At 45.2% G+C, this 16,978-nt stretch overlaps 1 protein-coding gene across 4 annotated transcripts in view; it reads left to right on the forward strand.

Annotated features, from left to right (window-relative positions):
* Positions 1 to 1,115: 1,115 nt before the first annotated feature.
* The window catches only part of LOC106641753 (FERM, ARHGEF and pleckstrin domain-containing protein 1), a 40,252-nt gene continuing 24,389 nt past the window's right edge, over positions 1,116 to 16,978 (forward strand). For 3 of the 4 annotated variants that reach the window (XM_089594892.1, XM_089594894.1, XM_089594895.1), the window contains exons 1-5: positions 1,116 to 1,205; positions 11,121 to 11,467; positions 14,643 to 14,747; positions 15,137 to 15,359; positions 16,491 to 16,614. In XM_089594892.1, coding sequence (XP_089451018.1) covers positions 11,234 to 11,467; positions 14,643 to 14,747; positions 15,137 to 15,359; positions 16,491 to 16,614 — 686 coding nt within the window. In that variant the 5' untranslated portion in view covers positions 1,116 to 1,205; positions 11,121 to 11,233. Of the gene's footprint in view, positions 1,206 to 1,761; positions 1,998 to 11,120; positions 11,468 to 14,642; positions 14,748 to 15,136; positions 15,360 to 16,490; positions 16,615 to 16,978 lie in introns of those variants that run through there. The other variant, XM_089594893.1, reaches the window with a different exon arrangement.

Consider the following 16,978-nt stretch of genomic DNA (forward strand, 5'->3'; position numbering starts at 1 on the left):
ATACATACCTTCGTGATGATCATACATAAAATGTTCGTTTTCACATGAGAAGGTGCAGTTTATAGATTCTTTTGACCTGGACAGTTTAGTTTGGCTGTACGCGCGAGCTTTATCCTTGGTGAAAAAGTAGACACATATTTTTCTTTTTTTTTTTTTTTTCCTATCAATCGTATAAATTGTATTGGAGAGATGCTCGCTCGTTAACAACATCTTTCTCACCCCTTGTGAATGTAAGTTTTCCTGTTTGGTCACCCTCTCTTAAAATCCACCAAACAAGCCAAAAGTATACCTTTTACTTTAACCGAGCTTTCAATCTGAGCGCATTAAAGAAAAAAAAGCTCACCTTGCCCCCGAACGAAAGAATCCCGAGTCTGGGGGAGGGGGGCAGCTGAAAAAAGCTCGCAAGCTCATGGGTAAAAGCACCTTAACACCGCCGGGAGTCTTTGCTCGGCTGAGCTCCACTGCCGCGGGATCGGGTCTCCCCTCTTCCTTTTTCCAGCCAACGCAAACGAACACGTACACAAAAGACAGAGAGAGAGCACCGTGCAGCTCCGGCACGGCAGAAAGTCAGAGACAGAGGTAGCCCGTAGTACAGCTCCGGACGGCGTCGCGTACACGTATACAATACACTCGCCCGCGGCTCGAATGGCATCACCAGCTCCTTGGTCCTCCTGTCGTCTCTGGTGGATACATCACTTGTACTTGTGATTTGAGTGCGCGAAAAGCTCCGGTTGCTTGCCCCGTTATTTTTTTTTTTTTTCTTCCCCTCTGTACACATACTCATTGGCCGCCCGGCTCTCCCCGACAGAGCGCATCGCTCGTGTACAACATTCATCGCCTGCACGTATACACCTACGTAGCAAATCAGTTGGAGGACCTACAGGTACATAAATGCACCAGGAGAGAAGGGGGGTAGAAACAGTGTTTTATTAATATTCTTTTTTTTTTTTTTTTTTTTTTTACTGTACAACGTGTGTGCGTGCGCGTGTGAACATACATCGCAGCGTATATACATATACGACGGATGGATGAAAAGAGCGAGAGAGGAGCGCCCCGCCCGTACCGCTGCTGGGTGTAACGTATAGAGGAGAGACGCGCCTTGTAAGCCTCTCTCTCTCTCTCTCTACGAGGTGCCACCCACACGTCCGAGGGGGGAGGAGGAAATCGCAAGTGCCATCCGCATCGGACAGCCGTTGTCATCCAAGGTGAATCGATCCCCCTTTATGTATATTTTTTAGCTATCTCACCTACCTCCCGAAAAAAAAAATAAAACTATTAGGGGGAAAGAAAAAGTACGGTACTCCCTTCTGATGTGTATATACATATATATTTTTTGTGTCCATCACCCCGTCCCCCGAGCATCGGAGCCAGGGCGTCGAGAATAAGAAAACGAGCGAGCGAGCGTGCACATAGCGCCTGATCAATGAACTCTGGCGGCCAGCTCCTGATGCTTCCCTCCTCCTCTCCTCGGGGAGAGCCGGGCTCTCTCGCTCGCTCGGCAGTGCTCGGCCGCCTGCCACCTCCGACGCTCGGCGTCTCGTTTCACGTATAGGTGGTGCCAATCGCCGTGGGGTTATACTCGTGGTTCGTTGTGGGGGTTGTCGATACAGATCAACCTGTAAATTAATTTTTTAAAAAAAAAGAGGGAACGGTGGTCCAGTTTCGGAGTGGTGGTGTTTTTTCTAACATGTTTTCGGTTGGCTGTCCGTTTGTCGGGGGACGCCGGAGGGGAAGGAAAAAAGAGTAACGAGGGGTGCGAGAGCGTATAGTCCCGCACGGAGGGTGCAAAACAAACTTACTTTTTTCTCCTCTTCCGTCCAAGGGTGCGTCGTTTTTGTTTTGTACGGGGAAGCGTAATTTTTTCATCCCAACTGTGCCGATGAGCGTTATTATACGTACACGACCCGAGAGTTTGAATGACTGGCGCAGGGAGAGAGCGTTGCACTCCCGCTCCTGATGAGTGTGAGAACGCGCCAGCTATACCTACGAATGTATACGTGAGTAATGTATGGAGGGGGGAGGGGGGTAAACCGACCACGACCATGACGAGTTTGCGTGTATATATACATATAACGTCCACGAGGGGAGGAAATTTAAATTGCACGAGCTGCCCGGCTGTGGATGCCTTGGTGTATCGTCGGTCAGGAAGTGCGTGCGTACATGGGTTTTTTTCAATTTCATTTCGTGTATTCGTCTCTCGCGATGTCAACACAGCAGTTGTCGATACAATAAACAACCCGAAACGACCGAAAATCAGAGAAAAAGGGAGAAGGAAAAAAAAAAGAGCACGCAGGGAATGTACGTCGAGTATTTCCGGCGTTTCGGTGAGATTCAGAGCTGTACAAGTGGCGAAGAAAAAAAAAAAAAAAAAAATACACAAGTCGAGCAAACGGACTAGGAAACGTGTGTCTATTACTTGAATCGCGTCGGGAAGAGAGTCGGGCACCTATACATGTCTCCCACGCGGGCGGGTTACGTCAACGCTCTCCTCCAACGGCTTTGAGGAGAGCAGCGACGAAAGCTCTCGGTAAAAATTATCTCTCGGTGCCGAGCCGTTTACATACATAATACATCCCACTAGCATGCATGTAAAAGGGTGGGTTATTTCAATCTCCATGGGTTTCTCTGTTTTATTCTTTTTTTTTCGGAGTCGAAGGCAAAGGGAGCTTTTGGACGGATGAATTTTGAATGGAGTCGGAAATAGGGAGCTGTCCGCGTATAGGGAGTGGGTAAATGGAGTTGCGGCGAGCATACACACGTAGGTGTATTATTACACGGGTATAGTGTCTCGTTACAAGCGCGATAAGATTTTTATGGAGCCGGTGAATAGTTAACGACGACACTCTGAGAAAGAGCTACCGACCGTTTTCTCGATCGTTATTTCCCTCGCAGCTTCCTTTGCTCTCGAGGTGTACGTGCTATTGTAGGCACTTGTTTGACTTAGCTTCGTGTGTTTATCCACTAATTTTACACTTTTGCTATTGTTGAACTGAATCACAAAGTGTATAAAAATCATACTGCGAAAAAAAAAAATTTCTCTTGGAATAAAAAAACATATTTACCCAGATAGTATCAAATGCATTATTTTTTGAATATTCTTAATTTGAAAAAAATCTGCAAATTATTTTGTTGGTAACAGTATTTGCAGATTGTTTTTTTTTTAAGCACTTAATGGTTCAGTATTAATAGCCTTGCATTATCATTGTGACGTATGTAGATGGCTTCTTTAAAGTGCCAACTATACGGCCATGAATCATGTCAACGAGGATGTATAACGTACATTGGGCAAGTTGACAAACATGTGCAGGGAGCCATCACCGGAGATGGAAAAATTACGCGCCACTCAAAGTCGTCACGGGGCACCTACACGTTGGTGCACGTGTTTATTGGACAACGACGCGGGTGCCGTTAATTTTCACGAGACTCGTTATTCGGTGTTATGAAAACTTTGACCAAACGGCGGGGGGCAACCCTTGGATTGACTTCCATAAGTGATAAGGTGATCTTGTCCATGATTAACAACTTGGACTCGGGCGTCACGACGTTTTCATTAATCAGAAGCGACAACGGCACTTTGGCCATTGGGATCGGATAAGCCACGCTTATGGCCCCGATCGCGTTATTTGTGAATTGAATACCACATCGTTCGACGCGCAGAAGGGAGGGAATAATATCCATTTGGCCACCCGGGAGCCACAATGAAAACCAATTACGCTGTTTGCTTAATTAATTATCACGCGGAGGATCGAGCCAAGCCCGTCCGCAGCTAAGGGGGTTTCAAGGGCGAGAAAAAGGTCCTTGTGACGTATAGTTTCGAAGCCGTGCTTGTTTTTCCACACTCACTTGATTGAAAATGTTTCATCGGCGAGCTGTTTCGACGCCCCTATACAGATGGGCTGTCTGTTCGATCGATACACTCGAATTATTCTAGTTGGATCAATGTATACATCTTCGTTCTTTGTTTGAATGGTACTATTTTTTCTTACCTTTTTTTTCCAATTTCTATTGACTGCAGCTCGTGGTTAGTCAATGTTTTGAGATGTTCGATGCACGCCACGTGACGTATATACCAAACGCTGGTTGGTAGCCGAATGTATAAAAAAAAAAAAAAAAAATGTATTCATCATACTTGATTGGTGTACATAGTCTTTTGATGTTTCTTTTGCGTTGAATGTTAAAAAACAACTTTTTTGCTATTTATTTTCATTTCTCAAGTAGACCGAAGGAGACACGCAATGTTTATCACAAAAGTGCATCGATATTTCACGGTTTCGAGCATCCATTTCACGTCAAGCTGATGGTATTGTGCGTACGGGTGAAGAAAAGTTTGGCACTTCTTCATCTCTCCGTTGGCCAACCGCTTGATCCCACCGGGAGACATGTGCGCAAGTGACAAACAGAAGCCAAAGAAGGGAAGAGTTGAGCGAAAAGTTTCTTCTTTCCCCCCGGAACTCGCGAGTCTTACCATTTTACTTTTTTCCTCCCGCTCAATGGAAGCAATTTTATTTCGCTGGCGCGAACTGAAACCGACTATCCTTTTTCACACGCGAGTCGCACACTTTTACCTTATTTCCGAGCCTGAATTTAAAAGGCAACCGAGAGAACTGCCTCTCTCTCTGTGGGTAGACGAATTTAACTTTCAAAACCTGCCTCCCTCTCTACCATTGACCCGTGCATGGAGCTGAAAATCAATAGCCAAGGGCTTTTTTAACTTTGGGCGTAGGTTGCCACTTTTTTCTTGTATTGGATAAGTTTGCAGGTGCTGTAAATGAAAGGGTAATAAGAACAAAACGTTGATTCCCAAGGAAGCTGATTCAGTTGAAACGTCAATCGCATGAAAATCACGTGTAAATATATAATTATATACTCGCAGCAAAATGAGGAAGATCCAAAGCTGAAGGAGCTCCGCGCCGAGCGCGAGGGGGAAAAAAAAGGACGGGTTGAAAGGGCCCGGCGGAGCGGAAATTAACTATTTGCTACTCGCTGAAACTCGTCTTGTTTCGTGCGTTTGGCGGTGGAGTGTGTGTTTTACATTAACCATACGCGTATTTCCACTTTCATAGCGGGGTAAAGTTGAGTGGATTTTGATGAATTTCATTAAAGGCAGCCGCACAATTTTCAGGGATTTGGTTCTAGCAAAGTTCATCGTATTATTTATGACATTATATTTTTTAGTGTTAATCCGAAACTCGATTCAATTTTAAGGATTTCGTGAATTAAATTGTCTTTGGACACCGCAGTATTTAGTTTTGCGAGTGGTTTGATATTAAAAAAAAAAAAGTGAAATAAAATACATGACATGCAAATCAGCGGTGTCCTTGCGAGATTTGGTTTAAAAGTATCGCGATTAAAATAGCAAACTCTATATTATTCCCTATACTGAGGAGGACGCAGTAAACTGATTTTTCAATTGATTAATAACCAACGTACTCTTCAGCCCGACCCAAACAGTCCGGTAAAACTCGATGAATAAAAACTCACACTTGTCAAGTGCCACAGCGTTTTAAGCTCGGACATATAACGGCAATTTATGGCCCCGAATATTAAAATTGCTGCGACATCACGAGTACACTTGGCGACGCCAACTCCATATCTCTGCGCTTCCTGTCGCTGTAAAATCCACGGCGATGGCTTGGAAATCATCCTATTGCTCTTCATTCGATGCATTTTTTTCTTTTCCTTTTCCCCAAAAAGACTTTGGGTCCCTAATTCATGTGATTGTATATGCGCATACATTCGCTGCCGAGCGAAAACACAAACAACTACTCGAGGACTCTCGTAGACACGTATGTGCGGTAAAAAAGGAGGCATCGATCCGTAATTTGTCAAAACAACAAGATGGATTGACAAAAAAAAAAAAAAAAAAAAAAACCGACGAATAAAACAACGAGAAAGGGATTCTCGATTTCCAAGCGGACTCGGTGCGCACAAAAATACGCCCGAGCGTCTGCGGGTATACGTATTTTTAGCCTCCCCTCGTGCATGGATTTCCGCGCGCGGTATAGGCTTGTCTCGTTTTTTTTATACCATTTTAGGACAAAGAAGCCACAGATGGCCTTTATTCCTATGACCGCTGCCCTTTTTTTCATTTACCTATTTACTGACGACCTTCGGTCACTTTACCGGCGTTGGCATAGTTTACTCAGCAGGGCACTGAAATCAAAGTTGAGCCCATCTCAAGTTCGAGTCCTAAAGTGTGCAGTGACATCGTCGGTAGGAAAAAATGGTCATAGTATGCAATAATGACGATCAAAGACATTGTGTTATCTCAAAATTCGTTGGGAGTACATGCTTCAGATTTTTTTACTGTTCACGTTGCAGGAAACAAATGTTTGAAGTCACGCGGAAACTTTCCAACCATTGCATTCATCGAAATCGCTGTAGAGCAAAAAGTAGATGCTCATTCACGATTGATGGCACACGTAACAAGCCAGCAAAGTAAAACACCGCCTTAGTATACCCATTTATCGTTCGATACTAGCGAAAAGTCGCGAAAAACTCTCAATAAAAAAAAAAAAATATATCCCCCACAACTCACCCTTGTTATGCACTTTATCCCACAGTGCGTTACAGAAAACAGTGTCACCAGCCATTTCCCCTCATAAAAATGACATATCTCTCTTTTTTTTCCTGTTCTATCTGCACCGACAGAAAAAGAGATACTCGTGTGCGTGCTCGCATGCGGATGACACTCTCGAATCAACGGGAGGAAGAAAAAACATAACACCTTATCTCACGTATTATGTGATATACGCTCGAGAAAAAGGAATACCAACGCGAGCTTCTTCGGTCACGTGTAGATCTGTACGTTAGTTGTAAATGCCGCGAGCCGTCGCATAATATATACACAAACTACTCGACACTCCACCCAGTAGGTATACGTATCACAAAAGTACAAAACAGTGAAGCGATGATAAAGAGAGGAGGAGCGCGTGCTCTTATTGGATTTCCTATCGGGAGGTCACTTATCGGTTTTACAGTCAACGCTCGGTGCTCTCTCTCTCTCTCTCTGCCTCGAGGTGATAAAATTGAGAACCCGTCAATCCGTGCAACGCGACCATCATCTCCCCTCCTCCGCCGTTGTCGAGGTCACCCACTCGGGCTCTTTTTTCTACCCTATCGCGACCACCGTGTGCTGTCTCGAGAGGTGCTCGCATAGTATCTTACGTGTGTTACCTCGGTGCGGTATTTTTTTTTTAAATTTGATTCCCCAATACCCGTCCGAAATATCTGTAAGCCCCCCTTTCTTATCTCCTCTCTTCGCTTGATCACGGGACTTTTGCAGTGTGCCAAGGAACAAAAGAAAAGAGGATGATGGCAAAGTGGGGGGAGGGGCATGGAAATCCGGAAAATGAGGAAAGTAGAAAAACGCCGGCAAAAGAAGGGAGAGGGGCATAGGAGGGCACCCGCCGCGTTTGAGCTCGAGAGTCCAATTAAGAATGGGTAGCGCGCGCGTACTCGTGTGTTTTTTCATCATCTTTTCCTCTTCTCCCCTTTCGCAGGTATACGTGCAGCGCGTATATGTACACATATATCTGGCTCGTATCTTCTTCTTCTATGCGATACTCGCTTGGTCGCGGCATTTTTTTTTTTTTTTTCCTCGCCGCGTCTTCCTCGGTGAGTATGTATACAAAAAAGCGCCGGCGATGCAGAAAATCTGACGGGCAACGCGAGACCTCGCCACGATATCTTTTACGTAACGCGTTCTTTTCGTTTTTTTTTTTTTTTTTTTACTCACGCGCGCATACATGGGGGCATTTTTCGAAAAACACGCGAGTAGCCGCGGTGAGGGACGACTATATATGTGTCGTCCTCCGACTCTCGTTGTTCCGAATTAATCGCAATTGAGGCCGCGCTCGGTCATACTCCAGTGGCCAATTCTGCAAATTATTTCTCTTTTTTCCCCCTCCGAGTAATACACGAGTTGTTCTCATGATATTGTAGTACGTGCGAGTTGAAGGCGGGAATAATGCCATCCCTGGGAAATCGTTTCTCTGGATGAGAGAAAAAAAAGCAGTAGGCGAAGAAGGAAGGAATAGAGCGAGTTGACTTGTCTCGGAGTTTGATTCGGACACATGTGCGTCCCCGAGTTATTTCACAGTCGTTCTGGAAGCAGATAAGATATACACGTACGATTTCATAGCTCGCACGCTGCGTATGTAATGTGGTTCTCTACTAAAAAAAATCGGGTCACCGCAACTTTGTACGTATACTTTCACAACGCGGTTGTATATACTGTACATGGTATAGACTTTGTCATGTGTGTTTGCACAAAAAAAAAAAAAAAAAACGCATTTCTCTCTCTCTCGACGAAGCAGCACAAAGGGCGCTCGAGGTTTCTATTTTTAATTCTCCCGATCGGCGTCGGAGCGCTTCTTTTTTCTTCAGCTCGAATGAAAAAACCGTGCGTTACGAAATCCGGGGCGTTTCGCGTTGTACAACCGACAAACGTCCTACGGAACTGGAGTACTTTTTTTTCACCCCCCCCCCACGCAAAAAATAGCGGACGTAACAACTTTGGCTGGCTTCGTATTATCTTTTATTTTTAACAACTCACTCAGCGACAACGAAACTGAGGGTGCAGGAAAACTGTTTTCCGCCAGACAGAGCGCACGAGAGAAACTTTTCTCCAAGCCTACGAAGGTTGTTACCATTGTGGCTTCCCTCCGGCGAAGGAAGGAGCCTCTCTTCCATCTCCGCGCGAGCCATTAGCGATGGATGAAAAAAAAAAAAAAAAAAAACCCTCGCTATCTCGCGCATATCGATTGCAAGGGGAGTGCGGTTGGGCGTGCACGCATTACACCGTAATGTATGCCCTGCGTGCGTCGCGAAGAGAGAGCTCCTCTCCGGCGAAACAAAGGGATCATAAAGACACGGCCATGGGTGTCCGTTGCTGGAAAACAAAAAAAAGAGGAGGGGAAATAAAAAAAAAAAAGCGAGGGGAAGTGATGTGTTTGTAATCGCGCGCCCCTCCCCGAGTCAGCCCACGGACGGGCGCGTGGGTGTGAGCTCCTTTGCGTCCGGTGCCTCTCTCTCTCTTCCTTGCGATTCGCGAGCCGAGTGCTGTATGTGGCTGCACCGTCGTGTGCAAATGGAAAACTCTCATTCCCCCACGTCTAAGCCTCCATCCCACACCCCCGCTCCCTCGAGCCAGAGTAGTCCTTCCTCCTCTCTTTTGCAGTATCTATCATCTCGAGAGCACGGCACGGGTAGGCAGCTTTTGGCTGGCTGAGAATACCACCGGTTTTTTTATCGGCCCTCGCTCCGGGGAGTTTTGGCTTGGAAAAAGTTTCTCTACGTTGGAAATTAGCTGGCTGTGTGTCCTTACACGCGGGAGTGGGTGCATATGGCTCGGAATTAAGGTGTGTTTAATTGATGGACGAGGGAGTACGGCAGGTCGTTCCAGAGATGGGGCGCAGGGGAAGAATCCAGGCTTTGTTCCCTAATAGATGTCCCTTTTCGAGCATGACGGATCACTGGGTAATTGGGTGAAAAAAATGTGTCCGATTTTTTCCATTAGTGGTGGGAAAATACACAAAAAATAAGGGAGAAAGAATGACTGACATCACGGAAAGAGGGTGGTGTAGACACCTTCGTTGGCTCTGGTGACAGATACAGCCACGGACCTCGTGGCTCATCGAGCTTTCCTCTCTTCCTGCAGCTTCCGGGGGTAGATGGCTGGGGGGTAGTGTCCCGCTCTCAAGAGCAGAGCGCAAAAAGAAGAGAAAAAAAAATAGGGATAACACGAGGAGAAAAACATTTTCTGTAGAATCGCAAACGCGGCTCTGAAGAATTTACTCGGCGGCTCCATAGAGTTGCGATCCATTTATTTTTCTTTTTTTTTTTGCCGTACGTATATCTTCATTTCTCCCCATCCCTCTCTGTTCTTTCGGCGTTTTTCTTCCTTTCTATGTTGGTGCAGGTGCCTATACCCGTGTTCCCAGTGGTGGGAAAATCGATCGGTCCGTCGTCGCTACTGCGGCTGATTTAGGACTCTCGGGCGCGGCCCTTTTTTTTCCTCCCTCTCTGCTTCTTTCCTCCCCTTGGATTGATTTAAAAAAAAAAAACACACAGCGAACCAATGGTGTTTCAATCGAATTAAACAACGACCGACGGAACTATCTGTTTTTGCGTTTTTTCCCGTTCGGTTGAGCTTCCCCTTTTGTCCTCTGGTTTTTCAGCTTTTCATTCAGATCGTAGTTTCAAGGCCACTTTTGTTTTTGTTTTTAAATTAACGAATTTTTTTTTTTCTTTTTTTTTTTTTTTTGTATTGCTCTTAGGCTTTATCAATTGTATTTGTATGTATATTCCGTGGGTTATAGCAAGAGGTGATAAAATCACTTTGGCAAAAAACTTTGGGTAAACGAGCCGATTATGCAAATCAGATACCGAAACGATCCAATACGTATAATATTACTGCGCGCGTATCTACCATCAATCGTATGCAAATCAATCGCGCTTTTTGCCGATGTTGCGCTTCCAACTACGGTGTATTATATAAATACACTGTATGAGATACGCAGAAGTACTTAGATGTTTATGCAATATTTAATTTCCGTAGTGCACAAATAAACGCGGGCTCAAACGATGCATGTATTTTATCGAATATCGATGCTCTGTGCAACAATTTCTATCCATACAAGAACAGTTTTTCATTCGCGGAAATGTGCTTGTTCGAAATCAATCATTACCATACGGGCGCGTTCCAATTTTCGAGATAAGCATGGCACAAAAAATCGTTAAACAGCAGAGCGTCAATTTTGTGACGTTGGTGTGCCCACATCCACGTCAAATTCATAGATGGCCCCGAGTATAATCAAGGAAATAACGAGAGAAACCCTGCATTGGTATCGACTTACTTCGAGATACGTGACCTTTTTCTAGTTGCCGAGAATAGACCCATCTTGCAAACAACGAGTTGTCCACGCGCGTGCGATCAATTTTTCCTTTTCGCGGTCAAGAGTCTAAAAGAACGCGAACTGTGATGTATATTTATAGGTACTGAGGGGGGGGGGTCGACGCGATCAACCTGAAAACATATATGTATAACACACTTCGTCTCGGTCGATCAATCGAGGACGGCAGTAGAGAGTAAAAATGTTTTTTCACGTTGATTGCAGATGACGACGTAACGAGGTGTACGCAGAGGTATGTTGTTGGCGGGGACGAGCCAACCGGATCGAGGGAGGACAATGCAGCCCCGTGAGACCCGGCGTCGTCCACCGGCAACAAGATGAGCAGCGACGTTGAACAGCACAACCACCAACACCACCCGCACCATCACCACCACCCGCACTACGGGATGAGCGGCGGTGGCGGTGGTGCCAAAATGCCGCACAGCCACTCGACGCCCGCGGGCGTGGACGGTGGCAGCCGCACCCCGCCCACCACGCCCCGCAAGGGTGGCAAGATGCTCGCCTTCCGCATACTCATGCTCGACGACTCCATCACCATGTTCCAGGTGCAGGTGAGCTGAACACAACGCGTGGCTACCTAAACGATTACACGTTGGTCTCCCGTCCAGTCCACCTATATGCGAGGCAACCACGGGAAAACATACCACACACGCATCACGTGCGATTATGGAAATGCGTTTTTATTTATTCGAGCGCTGGCTCCATACACCCAAACACGTGTTTCTCGCCGCGTCCAGATTAATTTTTAAATTGCTTTGGGGGGGGAGCTCTAGAAATTTAGAAATTTACGAGCCAGTTAGCCACTAACCGAGAGAGAAGCGGGGGGAAGAGGAGAGAGAAAAGTCAAGGCCGATGTGTGTGTATTATGCGAGCCGGTGGTCTTTGGCCGGGCGCGCGTAAATACATATACACCCATTCACTCTTCGGATCAAAAGACTTTTCTCCTCCGTCTTTCCGAGCTGTCTCCCAAGCCTCTCGATTCGCTCTTCGGGAAAATCCGCCTCCTTTTGGAAAAGAAAAACCTGTACAGGGCTTGATGGCTGGATTGATAGTGGCGGTGCAGTGGATGGTGATGCCGCGCTAGCGACTCTTCGTCGTAAAGATTAAAACGTCGTTATACGTGCGCTCGCGCTGTTAACTATGGGTATGGTGCTACCGCTTGTAGATGAGCCCGTTAACTGTTTAGGGGCTTCAATGTGTCAATTAAATCGTGATTTAGGATTTTTTCTCTTTTTTTTTTTAGCTACACGAATGGCCATTTTGTTGGATCTGGTACTTTGTAATACTTTTTTTTTTTTTTTTTTTTTTAATAAAGGGTGATGATAATCGCGTGATGTAGAGACAAGATCAGTGCGTTTTTTTTAAAATCGTAGCTCTGTTTTCTAAAAAATAGTTTTTTTATTCTCTAACTGCGAGTAAAACGATAGAGGGTGGAGTTTTCATTGTATAAAAGATTTTTGAGGATAAAGCCCATTTTATTCGAGTGTGCTCTGTTGATAAGTTTTCGGGTGGTCATCTAGTTGAGAAAAAATAAACGAATGTTATGTTTTTGTGAATCTTAGTTCTTTCGGATTTTCGCAATTTAATTGATTTGCATCAGATACGTTTCTCAGGACTATTTCCAGTTTTCTGCTTTTGAAAAGAACATGCCTGTAAAATCAGTACTAGGACTTAAAAAAAAAAATTGACCTTCATTTCAAGTGAAGGCTTAGCGCTGCATCAGTTTACTATTAGATTTGCACGTCTGTCTATGAGCAATTTATTGCTTTCTCACACTTTCACATATATTCTGGCCTTTCGGATGCAGAAAGATCGAGATTCGAACGCCCAGAGTTGGCCTCTAGAACGTGCGAGCTCTCGCATCTGTACCATATGAAACACAGAGTTGGACCTTTATAATAAAGTAAAAGATGAATGTGACAAATCGTAAAATAATCGTGAAACGCAGTCGTGGGTGAAAATAAATAAATAATTCATTATTCCCCAGTACTCGAGTACTTAGAACTCCCGATGTAGACAGTTGTAATGAATATACTTATCCTCGAAATTGATTTATGCCCGATGACACAGTTGGCGCGTTTTTTTTTCTTTCCTCGCGACGAATTTGCTCTTTTCTATAGGAAACAAAGCTCGTCTTTGGCCTCGTAAAAAAAAAAAAAAACATCCAACATCAAAAATCGGTGACGTTAACCAACTGCGGCTCGAAAGTGCCGTTGTTTCGTGGTAACAAAAATGCGAAACATGGGTATACAGCGCAACAAGTAAACTCGCTAGAGAAATAAAGCCACCGATGCTCTCTCTCTTTCGCGTCAACTCCCATTTACGTCGCGTCATCGTAAAAACGTTTTATCGCGCACCACATTGTTCACGCGGGCGTATCGAGATTTGCGCGAGTTAACTAAAAAAAAAAAAAAAAAAAAATCTCGAGTGTACGTACAAAGTGATCGGGTAATGATCGAAAATGTACAAACATCGCGTCGTACACGTACATGTATGGACGAGAGCAGACTGGAATAATTGATTTACGAGCACCTCGCCATGGAGGCACTTTGGCGCTGTCCCACTCGTGATCATCGCGCGTATAAACTGTATACGTATACATGTAGGTGCAGCTTTTTTACTTCCTCGCGCGCGTACACGTATTATAATACACGTGCATCGAGGTCAAGGGGCGTGGGCCGGAAAGCTCGATACACTATATACGTGTGCACGCGGTTGGCGCTCTTTCGCTCCATCAGACAGTAATTTGCCTATACGCTTGTACCTTTCCTCGAAGCACATAAGTGGGGTTTTTATTGTTTTTTTTTTTTTTTTTAAGATTCCGAGTGACTCTGTACGTACATTGAGAAGTACGAAAGGTCGTTTTTTTTTTTTTTTTTCTTTAAAAAAATAGAAATAAAGGGGTGAGGCTTGATTCCCCCTTCCAATTTTGGGTTTGCATGCGAGACTATACTCGCTCGTGGTAAGAGTAAATATTTTTCCTCGACAACTAGGCACACCTATCGCTCCCATCGCGAATGTTATATTTTTATCTTGAATAAGATACACATGCACGTAGACAAACGCCACGTAATAAAACAAAACGCCGTGCCTAAGCGCGCGTCGCGGTCTAATAATCACGCGCGGGGGCACGGGCTTGTATTCATTCATCGCACGCTCGCACGGACGATTCAATATATAGCCAATAGTGATCAACTGCGTTTCGCATCTATGGAGAACTTTGTAGCTCTGGGCTACGGCGCGCAGGGAAAAACTCTACGTATTTGCGTCACACAAAAAAAAAATCACCGCAGTTGTGTATATATATATTGTGCGCATGGAAGGCAAACAAAAATAATTCGCTACTCGGTTTCTATTTTCTCACCCTCGAGGCCAACTGCCGATACGTGTACTTTGTGTGTATACAGCGCGCAAATAACCCCACGAACTATTAGAGCACACGTAATCTCTCTTGGGCAGAACGACTCTGTACATTATCGATTAGCTTCATCATGCACGAGCCGCAAATAGTTTCCACGCGACATATTGAGCGGAAAAACGAGCGGCTTGCATCGCGCTCATATATACATATAATATGTAGGTTTTTATCCGACCAGCGTACAAATGGCGGGGCGGTTGAGTTAAAAATCGGGCAAACCACTTTACTTTGCGTTCGCAGCTGTGATTGCGAAATGTAAAACAAAGTTCCTTCATTTCCCTCTCCCCCTTTTTTTTTTTTTGTTTCAGGCAAAAGCACTGGGAAGGGTGCTGTTCGATCAAGTGTGCAAACAGCTGCATCTCTTGGAGGCGGACTATTTCGGTCTCGAGTACCAAGAGCCCAACGGGACGAAGGTAAGGGTACCTGCCGCTGAAATTTTCAATGCTTGTTGAGCTGTGTTGGCTCGACTTATGAGAGCCGATGTGCCGACGGCCCCTTTATCAATTCATGCAAAAAGGTCAAACGCGCGCGCGCTTATCAACTCCCCCTTTTATTACCCCTCAGCGTGCAGCGCTCATCGAGTATATCAAGCGAAAAAAACATTTCCTCCTATCCACGGTTTATTTCCATCCCTTAATACTTGGAGGGGTTGGTAAAATCACAAAGAGGCTCGTTTTTAACTAGTAAAATCTTTCCCCTTGTATATGTATACACACCGTCAGCACCGTCGTTTGCATGATCTCTCTCTCTTTCGCGCGCAATGAGACGTGCCCTTTTCATTTTGCATTCCTGTGTGTTGCAGTACTGGCTGGATCTGGAGAAACCAGTTTGCAGGCAAGTGGGGCTGTCGCTGGTCGACCCGCTCCTCAGGTTCTGCGTCAAGTTCTACACGCCCGATCCGGCCCAACTCGAGGAGGAGTTCACCCGTTACCTGTTCTGCCTGCAAATCAAGCGCGACCTGGCCCAGGGCCTCCTGCAGTGCAACGACAACACCGCCGCTCTCATGGCCAGTTACATAGTCCAAGGTCGGTTGTCTTGTACCGTATACGCCCCACACACCTCTTTTTTAAGAGCTTTTTACTCCGAATGAATACCGTGCCGGGGGTGGATGAATCGTGCAGGTATATAACGAAGAAAAGAATAAAGAAGCGGATAATGGAAGTTTTACAACTCGATGATGACATCACCGTGACGATGTTCAATCACGTAATGAAGTGACGTCATTTACGCAATGGCGTAACGATCGATTCTGGACAATGTTCGCGGACTGAATTTGCTTTGTCCGAGCAGCCTTATTGTTTTTTTTTTTTTTGTTTTTTTTTCGCCCCGACAAGTTGGAGGAAAAAAAACAAGCAACGCTCAATTTTTTCCTCGTTAAAACGTGATAAAATGAAAAATCTCGAGGCGTTTATTGGTCCTCTTTTATGCCCGAGTCGGAATAACAACGAACGACGATAATAACACACGAGCCACCGAGCCACATGAAAACCACAAATTAGAATAAACGGGGGGAGGGAAACTCATGAAAGTTAAGTGGCCAAGTGTAACAAAATCATCGCGCGCGCGCGCTAGACCAAAAAAAAACGGAGAAAAAACGAGTAGAGAAGCAAAGAGTTGAAATTTTAAAAGCGTCTCGAACGGTACATTGAACCGTTTGGCGTGTAACATGTACACTTAGGCGCGGTCCGGACTACCGTATATATAATATACGCCTCTGTTAGTCGTACGGTGTGGATGTATATAGGGCGGGCGCGGATATATCTTGATTGCTTCAATCCCGGGGGCACAATTGGCTCATTGTCGCGAGAGACTATTGCGCGGGAAAAAGAGCACGAGGGGGAAGACACATTGGGTTTTATAACTCGGCGCAATATTGCGCGCTATACAACATATTTATACGCTCTGTCGTCTACGATGCGTGAATTATAAATTGACTGGCTCGATATATACGAATGCCATCTCGTGTCGGGAAAAACATCCGCGGGGGGAGGGGTTGTCTGGATATTCGATGTAGAAAAAAAAAAAAAAAAAAAAAAAGAGAAACTGATTTGAATACTTGATGTACACTTTGTGACTCTGTTTACCATACAATTTATTTGGCCAATGGACGATCATCCAAATATTCAAAGACCCAATTAAATATTCTTGCGAAACAGCCGAGTGCGGGGATTACGTGACGGAGGACTACCCGGACCACACGTACTTGTCGACGTACAAGTTCGTGCCGCACCAGGACCAAGAGCTCGAGCGCAGGATCATGGAGAACCACAAAAAACACGCGTAAGTCCCTGGCAACATATAATACCCATATACTATGCATGATGTCTTCTTTGTCGTAAGTACCTCGGTGCAGTCTATAGAGGAGGAGACGAACGCGTCTGCCACCGCATTATCATGATAACATTAATAATATTTCTTGCTCCAAAGTGGTGGTATGTACTTGCACATATGCGTACGTATAACTAGTAAGTATAGCGGGTTCCGGCTCGTTATGTAAAAGGCGCGTCGGGAATGCTGCAGCGGCAACAACCGTCTTGCGTGCGTGTGTGTGTGTACACGTACATAGAGGCATACACCGAATGCTGCTCCGTGTCTCTATATTATATTATATTATACTCTGTGCAATTGACTTGAAAACGTCGCG

This window comes from Copidosoma floridanum, unplaced genomic scaffold, assembly GCF_036245765.1.
Source record: "Copidosoma floridanum isolate Cflo_tuat_1 unplaced genomic scaffold, Cflo_Japanese_pri ptg000021l, whole genome shotgun sequence".
NCBI lineage: Eukaryota > Metazoa > Arthropoda > Insecta > Hymenoptera > Encyrtidae > Copidosoma > Copidosoma floridanum.